General features: G+C 35.1%; 1 protein-coding gene and 1 long non-coding RNA gene across 4 annotated transcripts in view; one reads left to right on the plus strand and one right to left on the minus strand.

Moving 5' to 3' along the window:
* Nucleotides 1-20940, plus strand: part of DCC (DCC netrin 1 receptor) — a 1206401-nt gene that overhangs the window by 1062410 nt on the left and 123051 nt on the right. For all 3 annotated transcript variants that reach the window (XM_019014295.4, XM_019014296.4, XM_055367978.2), the window contains exons 18-20: nucleotides 5302-5440; nucleotides 10443-10550; nucleotides 18086-18280. In XM_019014295.4, coding sequence (XP_018869840.3) covers nucleotides 5302-5440; nucleotides 10443-10550; nucleotides 18086-18280 — 442 coding nt within the window. The remainder of the gene's footprint in view (nucleotides 1-5301; nucleotides 5441-10442; nucleotides 10551-18085; nucleotides 18281-20940) is intronic.
* LOC129528168 (uncharacterized) overlaps nucleotides 1-20940 on the minus strand; it is a 67241-nt gene that overhangs the window by 174 nt on the left and 46127 nt on the right. The gene's annotated exons all lie outside the window — the stretch shown is intronic.

Raw genomic sequence — 20940 nt, forward strand, 5'->3', positions numbered from 1 at the left:
TCTATGTAGAAAAACAAAGCATTTTAATAACTCAGTATCTAAGATTAACATGAGAATAATTGTATTTTAGGAAACAATTCTAAGGCAAGGTAGGAAAACATCAAGTGCTGTAAAACGTTATTTGCTTTTCACCAGATGCTGAGTTTGTATAAATGATTTGATTTTGTGCAAGAGAATGCCATTGTCCCTTTAAAATAGCAGAGATCTATGTTAATCTTCTGGATTTTGGTATCTTTTTTTTTTTCCATTTGGAATCTAGATTGATTTCCAAAGCGACCCTATTAATGTCACAGAGACTCATCTTTCAGTGAATATAACTGGGAATAGATAAGTTGAAGATATTTTTTGTAACCTCAGCACTCTAAGCCATTAACACCTACTTCATTTAGCCTTGAAAACACACTATTATGGTAAAGAAAACTCACAATCCACACTCCCCTTTAGCTAATATGAATTCACCAGCTCTCTGTTCTTGTCCTTATCACAGAGTTATCTGACAACCTCTTTAAGAGCTCCTCAGAGATACATATTTGAGACAGTCATTACCAGTTTCAAATCTCTATCAACCAGCCTCAGGGATCATAACAACCAGTTATATACTAAGATAATTTTGTTACCTCCTAAAACTGCTATGATGTTAGTATATATAGACAATATACAAATGTAGACAAAAATGAGAAGATCAACAAGTAGTTGTCAAGAACCTACTATGTACCTAGAAATGTACTACATCATAGAGATGGTTTATTTTGAAAGAAAACATGGTGTAGTCATTGTTACTTATTACGTATAATTTTAGGATGAATTATACACTCAGCTCTATGGATAAACTTAAAAGAATTCATAAGTTATTCGAGAGATATAATGTATAAAAACACATTTAGAACTTAAAACTTCACAAGATACTGATTGGGAGTGAAGAAGTCAGTTTTGAAAATAAGAGCATAAATGCCACCCAACAACTAAGAAATCAAATAGTTCAACCCTGGCTGTCTTCTTCCTACACCTTTTGTGTTCTCTTAACCACTTGATTGGGGTAGCTCTTGAGGAGATTTTAGGTCTCCTTATACCTTAGCCAATGTTCTTTTCACTGAACTACCATCCTCCTGAATCCAGCCTCAAGCTAGTAGTGATTTTGGGGGGATGAAAATATTTCGAGGATGTTTTTAACCCCAATCCTGGAGCTATAGCTAAATCCCACCACTAATCCTGTAAGCTTGCCTCTCTCTCCCCGTAGCCATGCTGGATCTTCCTGTGGTGTCTTTCAACTTGTAAATGGCATAAAATTCACATTTCATCATAAATCAGATTTTAGTTGAAACCATTTAAAGACAGTTTTCTTTGGTACTGCTGCCCTGTTAGGTGAGGTATTTGGAAGAACTCTCCAGGCAAGTCTAAATAGTATCATTGATATAAGGTACGTGGTAAGTACCCTATCCACCTCCTTATAGTAGTAGATTTAAGATTCAGCAGAACTATAAATAAAGATAACATTATCAGAAGAGACAACCAATGAAACATATGAGACCATTAAAGAATGTCTCTTTTTATATAGATTACCCAATTCTGTAAGTTTACTTTTAGAAGGCTACTTTCTCCACTTTAAAAATTTTATGTCATAATTGCTGTACTTTGTAGATACATACATTTCACAGAATGGCCATGGCGACTTTGCCAGAATGTGAAATGTTCTAAGGAAAAATGATTGTTTTCTTCAGAGTGGTTTGAGTTCCAAAATTTCCTGAAGCAAATTATTTCAGTTCAATAGTTACTACAGCAGACATGGAATTACTGAATCTCACAAAGAGTGCCTGTGAGGTGAGACTCAGCCCAAAAAGATTTTAACTGTTCCTCTTCCCTTCATCTTCCCTGACAGAAGGCTTTCGATTACTAACGTACTATTCCCTCTCTCTCTCTCTCCTTCTCTCTCTCCATATATATCCATACCCTGATATAAGGAGGGTTAGAGAAAACTAGAAAGATATAAAACAAATTTAAATTTTACAAATAATGGTGATAGACTCTTTGAGTTTTCACTTTGTACTTTTCAAGCCAATGTCATATCTTTACTTCATCTCATTTCCACTACAGCTTTAAAAGGTAGGCAGGACATACACACAATAGGAAACAAACAAAATGTACATGGAGACACATGACCTGGGCTCAAGGGTTGGCTTTGCAACCTCCTGTCATGAAACTTAACCTGCTCAGTCTCATTTTTCTCATCTATATGATGGAAATATCCATACTTGCTGTAAAAACAATGAGATTCTTTGTAGTTAAGTAAGAAGACAGAGGTAGGTGATATAACTTGACAGAAATTCCTCATTAAACTAGAGCAGGATCTCAGGTGACCCAATGGCATCATCCAGGGATTTCCCCACAAGAGTGTCCTTCTAGTTCCATTTACTCCCAAATCTATAATACAGATGCTCATGTTTTGATTGTCTAAAACCCTGTATTAACTTTCCTGATCAAATGGAGACATTTTCTATATGTTTTTCTATTAAAGTATTTAATCATATGATGTTTTATACAAATTTCTATTCAAAATATATCCATCGAGTGTTGACTAGTGCTTACTAGATATAATATGGATGTTACAGAGGATATGAAGTTGTGCAGGACTCAGTCTCAGCTCTCAAACTGCATGCAACTCAATGGGAGGAGCATATAACACATGCTTAAAATTACATACAACAAGAGACAATGCATGAAATAATGTAGCTAAGATTTATTTAATACTTTCTCTGGGCCAAACACTATGCTTTACTTGTCTTAGTTTGCACTTTAAATAATGCTATGAAGTCAGTGCTATGGTCGTCTCCATTTTACACACAAGAAGAGTAAGGCTCAGGCCGGGCTCAGTGGTTCACATCTGTAATCCCAGCACTTTGGGAGGCCGAGGAGGGTGGATTGCCTGAGGTCAGGAGTTCGAGACCAGCCTGGCCAACATGGTGAAACTTTGTCTCCACTAAAAAAATACAAAAATTAGCTGGGCGTGGTGGGGGGGTGGGGCACCTGTAATCCCAGCTACTTGGGAGGCTGAGGCATGAGAATCACTTGAACCCGAGAGGCTGAGGTTGCAGCGAGCCAAGATCGCGCCATTGCACTCCAGCCTGGGTGACAAGCACGAAACTCCATCTCAAAAAAAAAAAAAAAAGTAAGGCTCAGAGAGGTACCATCTGGTTATTCTATGCTCACAAAGATAACTGGCCATGTTGCTCCAAAGTATTTCTAGGCTTTTTTAAGATAAGCCGTAGCTTTCTATAAGGTTTTAGAGGAAACTCAGTAAATCATGGTATTTATAGAATGCAAAGGTGTCAATCTAGAACACAAAGACGATCTTACTTGTTGGCCTCTCAAATGCCAGTGGTGTCTGTGCCCAGAAACTGTTTTTATTGAGATATGATCTTTCCCTCTTACCTAAAATATTTCTTATTGCCTCATTTTTCCCTTTTATTTCCATTTCTAAGACTTAGAGGTGTTCATGATCATGAAGGAAAGCAAAAAATGGAAGTAATATATCTGCATGTCAGATACTAGCTGACCACTTTGTGTTTTATTTGATGGAATTTCATCTTCCTGATTATATCAAAAATATTTACATTTATTTAGGGCATATATTTTTACAGGTTTTTCTTATTTGTTATTTTTAAGATGGAGTCTCGCTCTGTGGTCCAGGCTGGAGTGCAATGGCCTGATCTTGGCTCACTGCAACCTTCATCTCCCAGGTTCAAGCAATTCTCCTGTCTCAGCCTCCCAAGTAGCTTGGACTACAGGTGCATGCTACCATGCCCAGTTAATTTTTGTATTTTTAATAGAGATGGGGTTTCACCATATTGGTCAGGCTAGTCTTGAACTCCTGACCTCGAGTGATCCATCCGCCTCGGCCTCCCAAAGTGCTGGGATTACAGGCGTGAGCCACAGCACCAACCTACAATTATTTTTAAGAAGACTTCTGATAAATATTTGAGGTCATCACTTTAATAGGCTGGATAGGCAAATCACCGAAATGTTATTAGTACAGTTACATATTTATTTGGTGGTGTAATGAAATATACAATTTTCATAACTATAACCTAAGAAGGATTCGTAGTAGAATTAAAAAAAAAAAGATATCCCTTCCTTCAGTAGTGAGGGTAAGATACATATGATATGAGTGGGGGAAAAGAGCTTTTCTTAATTATTTTAGACATAAATAGATAATAAATGTAATGTTTTAAAATAAAAGTATTTAACTTTGAAGAATGATACCTCATACCAAGCACAAAATTATATTTATAACAGGAACAGTCCCATTTTTTTTGCTTATATGGAAAATATACTTTAATGGATTAAACCTTGCATCATGTTTTTTCTTTATTACCCATTTTGGTATTTTGAGTAAGCAATAAAGAACTATAATTTACTTTCTACTAAAATATCTCTAACTTGTCATTTGAAAGACAAAGAATGAATTCAGAAGACTTCAATAATACCAACACCACTTTAAACACCAATGTAATCCTTTAGTATTTATCCAATTTGCTGTTCCTTCCTTGATCAATTGCTCCAGTTACCATCGTTAAATGTTTGTTTAATGTGAAGTCTACACAAAGAATGAAAACCATGTGACTCAGCATTGCTTTTGTCTCATGTTCTCTATAAGATGTAAATGGATTCTGGAAGCACTAAAAGTTTAAACCTTAAAGGCTTTTTGAGAAACATGATGAGCAGTAGAACTCTAATCAATTAACTTTGTTACAAGTGGAAAATAATAACAATGGTCTATTTAAAATATACAACATTAAAACTTATGCCAAAAAAACCACAGATTTTGATTATAAATGAATTAAGTTCAATGCAGAAAATTTCAAAAATTGAGTTGACGGAAGGAAGTGGAATTTGTCCTGTTCTTCTGGTTCTGTAATAAAGGTAAGTATTTAACTTTGAAAAAAGATATGTAAATACCAAGCACAAAGTGATATTTATAAGAGGCATAGTCTCATATGCCTGATCATATGGAAAATATGCTTTAACCTATTAGACCTTTCAACATATCTTACCTCGGAAAATTTTCTATCTAGTAGCCCCTTTGGACAACATAATACCTAATTTTATTGGTTATATTGTAAATGTATAATCAGCCAGTGCGAACTGGTTAATAGATGGGAATTCGAGTCAGTGCTATGCTCTGCTCCTCTGCTGTTTGGGAGTAGATTACTTTTGTGTTAGCTTATTTAATAGTCTTTTTATGTCTTGATTTACCAAGTTGATAGAGTTTATTTTTTATCTCTTTGCTATTTCCTACTTGTATAGTCAGAAGACACAACATCTCTAAGTTACACAGCAACAGGCCTCAAACCAAACACAATGTATGAATTCTCGGTCATGGTAACAAAAAACAGAAGGTCCAGTACTTGGAGCATGACTGCACATGCCACCACGTATGAAGCAGGTATGTGAGGAAATGTCTACTTTGGACCCTTGATAATGGTGTTTCCCAGGTTCTGTGGAAATTAGAACATGTGTTCCCTATGGTGTCTCAATTATACCTTATCCTATATAAAATATTTCATCCTCTATAGTTCATAGCACTTTTATATCTAAGAGTATTCTCCTCACACTAGAAAAAACATGAATCTCCAATGGCTTAAGTAATCTGCTTTCATGATTAATACACGGTTTCTTCAGGGTGTTAACTCAGGGGATCTGACTATAAATCTTCTTTTCACTACGTTTAAGTAAAGAACAGAAATCCGTCCAATGAACTCGGTCCAAAACAGTTGCGTCTTTGAACAATTGTCATGGTAGGTATTTCTCATTTTGAAAAAAAGAAAAATAGATGCAAAAGAAAGCATTGCATTACAACTGAAGTCTCATGGATATTTACTGCGAATAACCTTGGCTGGATATGGGAAGGAGTTTCCAGGTGGTTTTGTTCCCTCCTGGGAAATGGGGTAACATAATAGAAGACCTTTATGCAATTTTAAATAGTTCAAATCTAGGGTAATGCAATTCACTGTAATTTTTACTGGTCACATTTACTATGGATCGTAAATGTAGAGTTTATAACTTTAACAAGGATGCAGTGTACTTGACATTTATAGTTCACAGAAATCCAACTTCTGAAGAATCCAGGGCTTAACATGTTTTTTTGATAGGTTTCATAACATATCATATTTGTGGGTAAACTACACCAATTTTCAAATTTTAAAAAAATGCTAATAAAGCTGTTTCCTGGGTAAGTTGAATTTATCTTTCCATTGGAATTTGTCCCATGGGATTGCAGTTCTAATTTTTAACTCCAACTATTGTTTTAACTATTAGAGTTCTAGTGAGAATATTTTTACATATCCGTGGATACTTCTTTCAACAAGAAGATTTCTAGTTGACCTAATTTAATTTTAACATCCTATTTTTCTGTTTTACCTGTTATTATCTCTTCTTCTCAGAATTCCACCCTGAATGCAGAATGTTCACAGCTTCTTAGGGTTAATAAGACCAGCCGGATGAGATACATACTATTGGATAGAGTAAACAAGTAAACAGTCGACTCTTCCTTTTTACTTGAAAGGAGATGAATGTAGATGATGTGAAATAGTAAGAAATGTGGCCTTCCCTGCGTGAAAGAGAAGTAGTAGTATTTTCATCTTAATACAAGCAAATTCATTCATTTTTTTCCTCTCATAAACATAAAATGCACACCAACATCTGACTTGATGTATGCACCCTATTGATTTCTCATCAACCGCCTAGCCTTGTAGGGACACCAGTGTTGAGACCCATTGCTAACAAAAAGATATTAACTTTTAGAAATGTGGTTAGTAGAAAAGGTAATAATCTGGACAAAGGTGTAAATAGCACATGGATAGGATCCCTGAGTGATGATGAGAAGTAAGAAGTAATTCACAAGTGTCTGCAGGTTTATAACTGTGAGAAGGAAATTCAGTGAATAAAATAACTCTAAAGTTTGCTTCTAGTTCTGCAGTAAGATAAAGACCATATGGGGCTACACCATTATGTGTTGAAATGGCTTGTGATAAAGATACGAGTGACTGGAAATTTTTTGAAATCAAGCATTTCATTCTGTCCAGATAATGAATCCTTTATTTGATTTTGGTTAACTGAAGTAAAATAAAAGTGACAGGAAGGACACTTTAAATAATTAGGCCTTGGAAAGAGACAGGCATCAGCCTTATTATTCCTAGGCTATAGAAATGAGGAACTATTGGTTTATCCCTTCAAGGTGCTACCATAGTAATTATTTGACTCCACCTTTTTTATTTCCTTGTATGTAGATTCATTGTCACAAAAGAGAGAATATTATTGGCATCTTTTGAGACAGGTGATCACATAGCTAAGGGATAAGACCATGGAATTCCCAACTGATATTGCTACCAAGCTTTCATGATATAGAGGAGAGCTTTTTTCCCAAAGAGAAAAAACAAGTCCTTCTTTAAAAGGAAGAGGAGAGGATGGGATGCTGGACAGTGCAAGTAACAAATGCCCAATACAATTCCTATGGCTGAAATCTTCTGAAACTTAAATGTTACCTTCCATTCATGTACTTAATAAAGAAATGGAAGTATAGGAAAAATTGAGAGCCAAAGAAATCAGAGGGCAGTGCTTGTCTAGTGGACCAAGATATTAATTAAGGGTTTTTAATAATGTTAATTTATAATTGTCATGCCTTGAGATAGGAACTTGGTAAGGAGAATATAGTCTATGTCTTTGAGCGAATTATGGTCCAATAAAAAAGAAAAAGCATTTTTTTAAATTCCTGAAGTAATATCAGAAATATAATCATAAAATTGTGGACAAGTTAAAATCAGAGCAAACAAAGTACAGATTCTGTCTGGAAAAATAAGAGGAAGTTTCACAAAATAAATGAGGTTTGAGCTATGGCTTAGTTGAATTATCACATACTCATTCCAGGGACTTCCAAAGGATGGAAAACTCATGTGCAAAAATACCCAAGCAGGTGTCAGAAAGATGATGTGTTAAAGAGACACTTATGATTGGCTCAAAGTGAGTTGAGCACAGTGTTCATGGGACAACAAGGGGAATGAAGTACATAAAATAAAACAGAATATAAATCCTAGAGGGCCTGGTGTTTATTTTTATTTATTTATATTTAATCCAAAGAGAATGGGTAGACAATGAAGAATTTCAAGAAATCATTCCAGGCAGAACTCAAGAACTCAGGAGAAGAGCAAGGCAGAGGAATTCTGCTTGACTTAGTAGGGATTATTGAAATTGTGAGGGCCATATTATTTTTCAAATATTAAGGAACAGTGTGCAGTTCATATAATAATGCTAGACATTTAGATCATTAATTCCAATACCAAATTTTTATTCACCAATATTCACATGACTTGAGGAAAAATAAGAGCTTGCACAGCACCTGAATTAGATTTGTTAGATTTTTTTAAATTAAATAACTAATTCTTCATTGTATTATATTGATAGCTAAAGTTGAAGAATCACTTTATCCTTTTTGAATACGTAACAGATTCAGTGAAGCAATCTAATCATCCTCATTTGACTATTTTCTAAACAAACATCAATTTGAATTTTAACATAGTTAAGACAAAACAGGCTATTTTCACTAGTAAAAAAGACAAAGATTTTAATTACTTCCAGAAGTGGAAAATTCCTTATTACGTTTGATGTATACTAATCTAAGTTATTTTGTGACTATATCTTACCTTCCTATTCATAGCTGGGAAAATATCCTGAATGACCTCTCTGTGAGAATAATCCTTCTTTAAGACAGCATTGTCTTTTTAGTATTTTGCCATAATGAATCTGCATTTCTTGCAAGAATGTCCTGATATGGTTTCATTAAGACATATATATCATATTATATTAGACTGCATATGTTATTTTATACTGTATTAGTATCTATGCAGTCTTTTTACTAAGGGATCAACTATACTCCACCTAAGTTTTCTTCTCCTTCGTTCCCCCCTCCTCTTCTAATTCTCTTTCTCCATCCATCCCTTCTTCTTTTTTGAAAATGTGAATATATTCAGTACATTGTCAATGATTAAAATTAAGTGCACGTTTGGTTAACCTGGAATCCCAGTGACTTTGAAGATCAGGGTGTTGGAAAGAAAATAGTATGATAGATGGGAATGACTGATGTCTCCTCTATTTGGCTCATATTTGGAACACTATTCAGGAAGAGATACTAGAAATACAGTGTTAATAATGTCCAGATTCTGCAATATATGACCAACAGAAGTACCAAACAGAATAGGGTGAAGATGAGTTCAGAATTAGAGACTGATTTCTAACTATCTTGTCCTACACAGAATTTTTATGTGGAGACCAGGAAATTACTCCAGATGCCAAACACAGAACCCAATACGTTCTGAATCTGCCTTTGTTAGACCAAGGGTAGCAAAGTTGCCGTGGATAACAGACTTGTGGCATTGTGAGCTACCCAGAAGGAAAACTTGTCTTCCAAAATGTAGAAAGTGAGAGAGCAGATTGGAAAAAGCCTGGAAGATGCTTGGCTAGCTTAGTCAGTTTGCTGCCACCTTTAAATATTTAAAATTGTTTTGAGTACAACATGTGGGAGAAGTAGTCTTAGGAGCAAGACTTCGTGCCATCTTACTTCATGCTGGATTGATACTAAGACACTCATAGTTATTTTTTTACCTCTTCTATTTTAATTTCTCATGTGTGCCTTCCTGTTGGTTTAGAAGATGCCTAATATGTCACCTAGCTAAGATGTTTTGACCCCAGTTTTACCTCATTTTAAAAACTTTTTGGCTTTTAAGGAAGTATAGACTTAGGTGACATTTTTATTTATAAATGCCTGCAGTTGTAACAGAATTCTTTTGAAGAGATGTGATCATCCAGCGTGGCAACATAGACCCATCTCTACAAAAATCAAAATTAAAATTAAAAATTAGAGTAGTGCTGTGCAACAGTGGATCCAGCTACTCAGGAGGCTGAGATGGGAGGATCACTTGAGCCCAGGAGGTTGAGTCTGAAGTGAGCTATGATTGCACCACTGCACTCTAGCCTGGGTAACAGAGCAAGACCCTGTCTCAAAAAAAATAAAATAAATACATAAATAATAAACTAGAAAAAGATATGTAATCATCAATCTCACTAAGTATACATTTCTTCATTCTTATAATGATTCTTTTATTTTTAGTGTGAGCCCACTTGAAATACCAGTTGTACTTTTCTCCTTTATATTCACACATACTCTCTTCTGTTCTCTATAGTCACACCTTGGGAATCATTTGATTTCCATAGAAATTATTAATTTTTGTATCCTTGTTTGTTTATTCAAATCCTTGAAATAAACTGTAAATGGCAAAATAGACATGATATACTTCTTGATAGATTCTGAATGTCAACATCATGATGAAATTTCCAACAATGTTTATTTTCTTTCACATCCAATGACAAGGCCTTATCTCTGTCTCACCTCACAGCCCCCACCTCTGCTCCCAAGGACTTGACAGTCATTACTAGGGAAGGGAAGCCTCGTGCCGTCATTGTGAGTTGGCAGCCTCCCTTGGAAGCCAATGGGAAAATTACCGGTAAGCATCTCCACTTTCTCTCCCAGCATAGCTCTCCCTTGTCCTATAATTGCTTACCCCCTACATGAGCTGCTCCTGCCTTTTGTGTGGCATTATTCTGTCTCTACATCTCAGCTGACTCCATGACCCTTTTTGATTGTTTCTTCTTTCCCCTTTTGACCATGGAATTCTTCTAATGGTACACACACACACACACACACACACACACACACACACACACACACGTACGTCATTTGATTTGCTTCACGAAAGATGTGTATTTCAATTAGAATAGACCTTTTTGTTTTTCATTCTCTGAAGCATCAAGACAACCTTCTAATGGAGTGCCCTGAGTATAAATGTCTATAAAGAAGCTGGTTGTTTGGCAATTATGAAACACAAAAGATGCTTAATGACTATGTTTGTGTGTGTTTGTGTGTATGGCACATACGGAGGTTTGGGGATTTTTAGTTTCTCACTTAGGTTTTAGCTTCTTACTTAAATCATAAAGTTCACAAAACACTTAATATTGACTGACAGAAATTGAACATAATGAATATTTCACTGTGACAGATTTTATTTTGCCAAATATTGCTGATAACATCAATGCCTAATTAAAGCATCCATTAGAAGCCTGTAATGTTAATTTAGTATGAAAAATATAATGGAGTTCTATCAGAGATTTTGCATTTAAATGATCACTTTAGGCTTTTAATAGATGTCTCCATAGCATATAATTATTATGAAAAATATTGTATAACTCAAAATGTGAACATTATAGTCTAATTAACTTGAACCATTGGGTTAGGAACATGGAAGAGTCACTCCTTTTTTCGTTCTTTTTTTGCATACAAGAGCTGGATAGCACTATTATAAATTAACAAAGTAATTCAGCCATCCCGTGATACAGAGAGATAAGCATGGAAATTATACTTTCAGAAGGCACACTTACTTTATGTAATTTACTTTCTGAATTTTGCAAAATGAAAAGATAACGTGAAAATTCCAGATAGGATTGAAATTTAAGTTGAAAATTTGTTTTCTCTAGGAAATTGCTCTTAGCACAATAGCAAACAGAATTTTTATTTGAGCTGACAAATATGGAAAAAGAAGTGAGGCACAAAATTTCCCCAAGATCTTATATGTTCACTTGTCAGTGTGCCAGGCCTTTTAAAACTGAGACTGGCTCATTCCAATTTTCTTTTTTTCCCCCTCATTGTTATAATCTCTTTTCATTGGTTCTATGTCAGTAATTGTGTAGCTTTTGATTTGTTTATATTTTATTTTGTTATAATCAGTTATTTATAAGCTTATGGGAAATCAACAGTAATAAGTTTGAGGAGAAATAAACAGAAAGCTGTCTAAATAAAAACAGGTTCTGATAGAAAAAGATGTTTTTGGCGAAGGAAAAAATAAGTCATATTCTCCACTCATCTGAATTCTCCACTCTTATTTAAGTAAATCTTATCAGTCAGTGTAAACAATAGAATAAGTTTTTAACTCTGGAAGAAAGCTTAATTTTGCTTCTTCAGGAAAAAAAAAATAGAAGTCTAGCCCATATTAAGAAATGCAAATTTGACTGGGCGCGGTGGCTCACGCCTGTAATCCCAGCACTTTGGGAGGCCGAGGCAGGCAGATCACGAGGTCAGGAGATCGAGACCTTCCTGGCTAACACGGTGAAACCCCGTCTCTACTAAAAATACAAAAAATTAGCCGGGCGTGGTGGTGGGCACCTGTAGTCCCCGCTACTCTGGAGGCTGAGGCAGGAGAATGGCATGAACCCACGAGGCGGAGCTTGCAGTGAGGCCAGTTTGCACCACTGCACTCCAGCCTGTGCGACAGAGTAAGACTCCGTCTCAAAAATTAAAAAAAAAATAAAAAATTTGAAAAAAAGAAATGCAAATTAATCTAAGCAGTAAAATTGTATATGCCAAAATCACAGTGCATATAAAAGAAACTTTGTCCACACTCTTTACTTAGATTTATACGTTCAATGGATCTTACTATTAAAAATCCATTCTCTCACAATGGAAAAATAAAAGTATGGGAGACAATACTTTTGCCTTTAAAAGCCTGGCTTATTTATGAAAACAAAATTGTATTATCAAGTTGAGATATTCCTACTCAATTTAACAGCAAGCAAACAATAAGAACCCTTAAGAGAATTTCTGTGTCATGTGTATTTTGATTTATTTATTCAAATTACTTCCAGAAAATAGAATTATAAAATATTCAAAATACTACACCACCAAGCAGAGGGCACAAATTTGCTATTCTCAGCTTCCTATGGAAGTGCAACAATTAATAATAAAAAGTAAAAAAAAAAAAGAAATGGGCTCTTTCTCAGTTTGGCCAGGTAGATGTGTGCCAAGGAGGGATGTGCTCTCATGTAACCTCTGTATTGTTTTGTTTTCCTAAATCTTTCATGTGTATGGCAGGCAGTAGAGCAGGATAGTTAAGAACTCAGGCTTCTAAGGGAGACACATGAGGAAGTCATTTAACATCCTTGAGTCCCACTTTCTCGGTTTCTCACCTATAAAATAAAGATAGTAATAGAACCGCACTAGAAGAATTGTTGTAATACAGTGCTGAGAAGAGTCCCTGATACCCAGTGGGCACTGACACGAATCGGCTATTATTATTCCAGTTTGAAATCCATTCTAGGGTGAGGCTTTACTAATGTGCTTTATACAGAATCCGGATCATCAGTTTTTAAATATAAGTACTAAAAAAGATTAAACAAAAAAGGAGGAAATTCAGATAATCACAGTGCCTAAATTCTCCGATCATGAACTGGCAACTTAGGAATTTGGACTGACGTTTTCAGAAGAAAATGATTCAAAATACATTAAGCATTTATTATATGCTTGGCATTCTTCTAAGATCTTTAGTATGATATAAATGATTACATATTCCTATTATTCCATTTTAAAATGAAAAGCTTAGGCCTTTCCTGAGTAAATAACTTACCCAAAATCAAATAAGCAAGAAGTGGCAGAGCTAGGATTTAAAACTCAGGTTTATACTCTTAATTATTACACTATGTTTTGCTCCAATTTATTGGTATTCTACTGGTCTAAATCAGTGATTTGCAGCTGAGATTTTAATTTAATTCATATGAGAAGGGACTGAGCATGGTAATTTTTAAAAGCTTCCCAAGTGACTTATTGTATAGCCAGAGATATGAAACATAGGCCTAAATAAATGCAGTGCCCAACACTATTTAAGATCTGAGACTAACACAAATAGAAGAGTTAGGTCTTTCAGAGATTGTTTCCTTATTAATACAGTCTAATATGTGAGGTTATATTCTCTTTTTCTGTGTCATTTGATAGCCTAGTTTAATTTGTCTCCCTTTTGTAAAATCATCAAACCACTTTTCTTCCCACCACCAGGATATAGCTTCTGAGTCTGATTTGCAGAAATTTCTTCCACTTGATATTGCTTTCCAGAAGGCAGATCTTTTTATTCCCTTTGTTATTTTCTCTGGAAAAGTGTCTATAGTAGAGTTAGGGATTCTGAGGTTTAAAAAAAAAAAGAAAAAGAGAAAGAGGCCAGGTGCAGTAGCTCATGCCTGTAGTCCCAGCACTTTGAGAGACCAAAGTGTGAGGATCACCTGAGGTCATGAGTTCAAAACCAGCCTGGCCAACAAGGTGAAACCCCGACTCTACTAAAATACAGAAATTAGCCAGACATGATAGCAGATGCCTGTAATCCCAGCTACTGGGGAGGCTGAGGCAGGATAATTGCTTGAACCCGGGAGGCGGGTGTTGCAGTGAGCCGAGATCCAGCTATTGCATTCCAGCCCGGGTGACAGAGCAAGACTCTGTCTCAAAAAAAAAAAAAAAAAGAAAGAAAGAAAAAAAGTACAGGTACAGAAAGGTAGTGAGAAACCAGTACATTTGTTCAACCTGTATGGTTATATAGAAATTTATAAGGTAAGGCTTCAATAATGAATTTATTATCTCTCAAATATACCAAACATACACATCCCAGTGAAGTTGCTTGTTTTCTCTGAGGCCATTTTTTAGACTTTTGAATGATGAGGTCTGTTTCTATTCTCCATCTCATTTCTTAAATTTTAAGAAAAGGGTAGGCTTCACCACATATATAAGGAATTTGCTCAGATACAATTTGGAATTGTCAGAAACTGATGTCTGCACCTTCAACTTTAGTTTGATCCCAGAGCTGTCATTTTTAAATGCTTAAGTGAATAATTTTACATAGATTAAAAACATAGTGAAGACAAATATTTTATCGTCATCTGATAAATGAGGAGAATCGGGAATCAGTGCAGTTGACCTGGGATGGGGGCAAAATTCTCCAATTTTCCAGTTTCATCATGCACTTAAAACAGCCCGTGAAAATTTTTAATGATTCCATTAAATATCTAAATGTAAAACTTATGTACTTACAGGCTAAAGGATTTCATTCAATAAGTGACTTTTGATACCTCTTATGTGAATATGATTTTATTAGATTTTTGGGGGGAATAAAAAAGTAATAAGATATGGCTCCTGAACTAAAAAAATGTTTTTATCCTTTTGAAGAGGTAGGACATGCACATAATAGAATATATACATATATATACAAATTTTATATATATCTTTTATATTTAGCTGCATATATATATCTCCAGTGATTTTTATTCTGGATATATATATATATATATATTCACTATTACTCTCTCTATATATATATGTTCAGTAACTTTTACATAGATAAAAACATAGTGAAGGCAAATATTTCATATATATCTATAACATATGTATCTTAGATATATTACATAGTAATATATGGATATTTATAGAAATGTATACTCAGAAATGTGTGTATGTACACACACACATATATCTCCAGTAGCAGGGTCTTCCTTTTAATAGATGTGGAGATGTGGATCTTCATGGACAAGATTGGAGACTGCTCTGGTTCAAAGAATATGAGGCAATTTTATTGATGTTTATCATGGGGGCTGAATTGCAAAGGGATGGACACACATGAGACAGAAAACAACTCCTTTATCAAACGATATTCATAATCCCTTTTGAATTTTAGAACTCCAAGTTTAATATTTAACAGACAGAAAGGTCATACAACTTTTTAAGGTTTGTGGAATTCTTTATCTTGGTAAGGCTTTTAGCTTTGAAGCTCTCAACATCCCAAGATATTCATATTTTCATCATTGACATCACAACAAATGCCAAAAATGTACAGATCCCACATATCCATTATGTCCGTGACCTTGTTGATCACAGTAATCATTTGGGGTTTAGATTACTGAGGTTACCCTTGACCTATAGTATTAGAAGCCTATTGTTGTATAGCAATATTATCACAAATGTAGCAGGGTAAAACTGTACATATTTGTTATCTTATGGTTTTTGTGAGTCTGGAATCTGAGCACAGTTTAGCTTTGGGGTCTCTTACAAGGCTGCAAATTCAAATGTTCACCTGGCTGAGGTCTCATCTTTGGTTTCACAGGGGAAATAGTTGCTTTTAAGCTGATGTAATTGTTGTCATGGCTGTTGGCCAGAAACCACCCTCAGTTCCTGCCACAAAGTCTTCTCCATTGGGCAGACGTCTTCATCAAAGGCGAAAGAAGGGAGTCGGGTATCTGCTAGCAAGGCAGATGTCATGATCTTATGTAACACAATTGTGAAATTGATATTCCATTGCATTTCCTGTCTTCTATCGGTTAGAAACAGACTTAGGGCCCATCTACATACCGACAGAAAGGAATACACAAGGGCATGATATTACTAGAGGATGAGGATAATTGGTGGCCATCAAAGATTGTTTACCACATGTATTAAATCAACATATCCTGTCTTGGGGTCTGTATTTTATGATCTGTACCTATCCTTCAGGTAACTATTATGATTACGCAGATTTGGGAAATACCAAACCTAGGGGAAAGGTGAAAGTCAATACAAAATAGATGTAAGTTTTCAGCATTGTTCAAAATTTAAGAGAAATGGGCTTCCAGATGTTGGAGATTGTAACATTGCTTAATCCTACATAATCAGAAGGACAAAATCCCCCAAGTCCAGGCATAATTCTATAAGGCACTATGGGATTAAGTGATGAGTGATATAAAATGGCACATGTGTTTTTACTTCATTGAAGTGTATTACCATGTTTATGGAGAGGAGAGCTTGTGATTGAGGAAGGTTTCATAGGCCAGATATACCTTAAAGTAGACCTTAATGGATGAGTAGGATTTGGATGGAGTGAAGAAAGGTGGAATGGTGTGGGAATAAGCGGGAAGGAAGAATAATCATGGAATGGAGAATAGTCTTCCTGTAGCGAAGGTTTGTGCTGAGATGTACGTAGTGTGCATGGCTATTTTCTGAGTCTGAGAACCCTCTGACATAACCCTTAACCACTGCGAAGACTTGTGGGTGAAGGTCCCCAGTCCAGCTGGGACAAGAGGGACTCAAAAGGAAAGAATAGGTAAATCAAAGGAAGACACTTGTTCTTAATAAAACGACTTACGAAGAATGTATTTGATGCATAAATAGAACGAGGGACACTTATAGCCTATGTTATATAGATAGCATTGAATAACTGTGGCAGAAATGGAGATCAGCACGACATTTGTTTATCAATGACACCTATCATGAGCGCCTTTACAGTGTTATCTGACAATATAATATAAAAGTTGTTGATTAATGTTTTTAAATTAGAGCTAGGTCACAAATTGGTTAAGTATAATGTTAGAGTATAAATATGTGACAGGAATCCATGAATTTGTTCGGGTGCATATTAGACTATCATGACTGAGTACACACAACTAGCATTCAAGTAACATATCCCCTAACACAGAAAATCAATAATACTATATAAACATAGGTTATTAATATCTGAGATAATAACTAGATCATGTAGAGTTATCCAGCAATACTTATTTCTTTGACAAGCTAGACTGGACTGGGAGAAATAGTATACTGGTAAAGAATCCCATACATAGTCTGGTGGTAAAGAATATTGCCCAGACCTTTTACCAGTCAGTTTGGGTCACCTGCAGCTTCACCGTCTGTGAAAGGAAAGCAACACCGCCCCTGGCAACCTCACTAAGTTGTTACAGTGATCAAATATCATTTATTTATATTACACTTTAAACATGTATAGCATTTTATACCTTCCAATACATTTTTATTAAGCACAAGCCAAAATAAATATTGTTTATTTTCATCATTGGACTACAGGGAAAATCATACAGACTTGTTATCTCTGTTTTACATTTTTCATCATGCTTTCATATTAGAACAAACTAATAATCAGGATTTATAGGTAGCAGAAAGCACACATTTTTAAATGTGGCAGATATTTTTATTTCTAACAGCTTATTCTATTTTCTGATTCTGTACATTGCAGCAATTATTTATCTAATCCTTGCATTATGAAAAAAAGACATTACTTACAGAACTGCTGTAGTTTATAGATTGTGGACATATAATAATTATTGTAAATTACATTTGGGAAACATGGGTGTTTGGAAGCAGAACTGCAGCATGTAGGACACCAAATTAAGTCACATTTGTCTATTTATGCAGCTTACATCTTATTTTATACCTTGGACAAGAACATCCCAATTGATGACTGGATTATGGAAACAATCAGTGGTGATAGGCTTACTCATCAAATCATGGATCTCAACCTTGATACTATGTATTACTTTCGAATTCAAGCACGAAATTCAAAAGGAGTGGGGCCACTCTCTGATCCCATCCTCTTCAGGACTCTGAAAGGTTTGAATAATTTCCTATTATGCTTTTCTTTTCCTGTGGGATTGTTATAAAATAGCTTTGCTCTCTGTGTTAGAAATGGCCCTGCACCATCTCTGTTAGCAACATGGCTGCAGTGGACATTCAAAATAAATTAAAATGTAGCTTTTTATGCTCAAAGCCAATATGTCAAAGAAAGATCTGCCATCAGCACATGGCAAACATATTTAACATGACTTTTTTCATTTACAGTCCTGCTAGAAGTTTGTATTGATGTCATGTATATTGGTTCTATTCAAAATATAATGAAACGCTTCAGCCATTTTATGTAAGGGGATAAAAATTAAAATGTATTGAATTATGTGAATAGCATACTATTGCTGACTTTAGGTATTTTCTTTCAGGTACTATTATCCCTTATATATTAAAGAAAATTTTGATATGACAAGACAGAAAGTTCCAAACCAAAAAAAAGTCTATTTATTGTGAAGAACCAAGGTAGAAACTATTAAAAAAATTGCAATATGATATCTAGAAGAAAAAATGTTCATACAGAAAAACACTAAAGCTGAATGGTAGTGATTACATCAAAATATTTTCATATAAGTACTTACTATTTTAGAGCACAGTATTATTTTTCTGGGGGACAAATGGTTTGAAGAGTCATTTAACAATTGAAAATAATTTGAAACATTCAAATGATTACAATAATTTGAATGTTTAATTCATTTAACAATTGAATAATTTGTAACAAGTTTCACAGCTAATATTTAAAGTTGTATATTTAAGGCATGATATATGTTGTTCTAAAGAAGGATAACTTAGCTCTTAAATCTGTGACCACATCATACCTCTATATCTGGCAGAAAACTTAATACATGACAGTAAAGTAAAAAATTAGAAACACACGTATGATTGGCTTCTTCGTGCAGCTGTTTGACATACTAAAAGAAGAATCTTAGTATAACTGTATAGCCTATTCCTCAAATCTTCTGGGAAAGGTACCCTAGTAAATAAGGGACTTTTGAATTCTGATGAGTAAGCTATTCAAAATCTGGGTTTTGGTAGCAGCTAATCTGAAAATTTGCCAACAACACACAAGCAAGCATTCAGCCAAAGCTTGCATGACAGTTCTTAATGGCAGAGTAGAAGTTGGGAGGAAAGTAGGATAGAAATGAGTTCATCTTTGTCATCTAAATTTTGAGGACTTCATGTCTAAATCAGGTTTCACTCCAAATGAGCAATCAAAAGGCAACTGGTTATTCATTTTGTGGCAGCATGAAATGTAACTAGATAGTGTTTTGCAAATGCTTCATTTTTATCTATAGATGAGTGCCAAATTAATTTCATACTCATAATGTTTGCCAACTGAGAGATCTGAGGAAAGGTTGAAGATGACTTAAGGCATCCAAATGTGTTAAACAGCAAAGTGATGAGTTATCATAAGATTTGCAGGCCAACATTGATAGCCATCCTAGGAATTGTTTAACGAGCTCAGTATTTCATTTGGTACTGTTTACCCTAAGTGCCCTAAACACATCTAGAAAACTAAGAACAAGTTCAGGAATTTGTTCTATGACATAATAGTTCAAAGAGTTATTTCTAATACCCTGATTTGAAGTTTAATATTGTCTACCCTAAATGTCATGCTCGATAATAGTCAATTCTATTTTAAACACATGTTGTTTATATGCTAAAGTAAGTTTTTGATCATTTAAAATTACTCAGAAATATTGATATTGGTCACTTTTACTAATAATTTTGTACATGTATGCATCTTACAAGACACCTACAATGGCAAATGTTCTAAGACAAATAAATTACTCATCATAAGAGATTTAAAGCTACAACATAAGCATTTTAAAGATTTGGTGTAGAGCCAAATCTACACCAAAGATAAAATCATGCTATTGCTCTCTGATTTAAGATTTTCAGTTCCCAAAGCTGCAGCAGAGCATACTGTGTTCATCAGAATGTAACTTTGTTTGCCTGAGACAAAGGCTTAGATGTCCTGAAGCTGAGAAAACTCCCAGTACTCTACTGGGTAATGGGCAAGTATTTCATAGTAATGCTTGTGCCAGGCAGGTGTCCATGAACGTCATTCCTTCATATTTAGCCTTTGCAAGGATCGCAGCATTTTATTCTAGAGGCTAGCATTTGGTCTTTTTTATATTAACAACCAGTCAGAGAAGTACAGGGAACTCAGTCAATAATCACTGTTTAATTGAAAGGACATTTGTAATTAGAAAGGGATTATCTTACTGTAAACTTATGTAGGTACACATATATGATGTATCTAATTCTTTCTTTGGAATGTTAATTAAAAGAATCTTGACCTTGATTACTTGACCACATAGGAACCTGCACATACCCACCTTTCCACTAATCCTCCCCAGGGTCCCACTGGGATACATACACACTGTCAAACTATTGGAAGACTTATGTCTATCTCTGCCCTATCCTGTGGGTTTTTCCTGCTGATAAAGCATGCTTCCCCATGCTGGCCTATCGGGTAATAGAGAGGAAGGATGCTCCCAATGGAGTAGACCACAGAGGATTCTGGTGGAGGGAGGGAGTCACTTCCTACACACAAAAGAGTGGTATTCAGAGTGAAAGCCCAATAGAGTACAGTAAATTCTCTGGGCATCCTTAGTCATCATTCTGAAATGTGCCTCTCCCCTATC

This window comes from Gorilla gorilla, chromosome 17 (genome assembly GCF_029281585.2).
Source record: "Gorilla gorilla gorilla isolate KB3781 chromosome 17, NHGRI_mGorGor1-v2.1_pri, whole genome shotgun sequence".
Taxonomy (NCBI): Eukaryota; Metazoa; Chordata; class Mammalia; order Primates; family Hominidae; genus Gorilla; species Gorilla gorilla.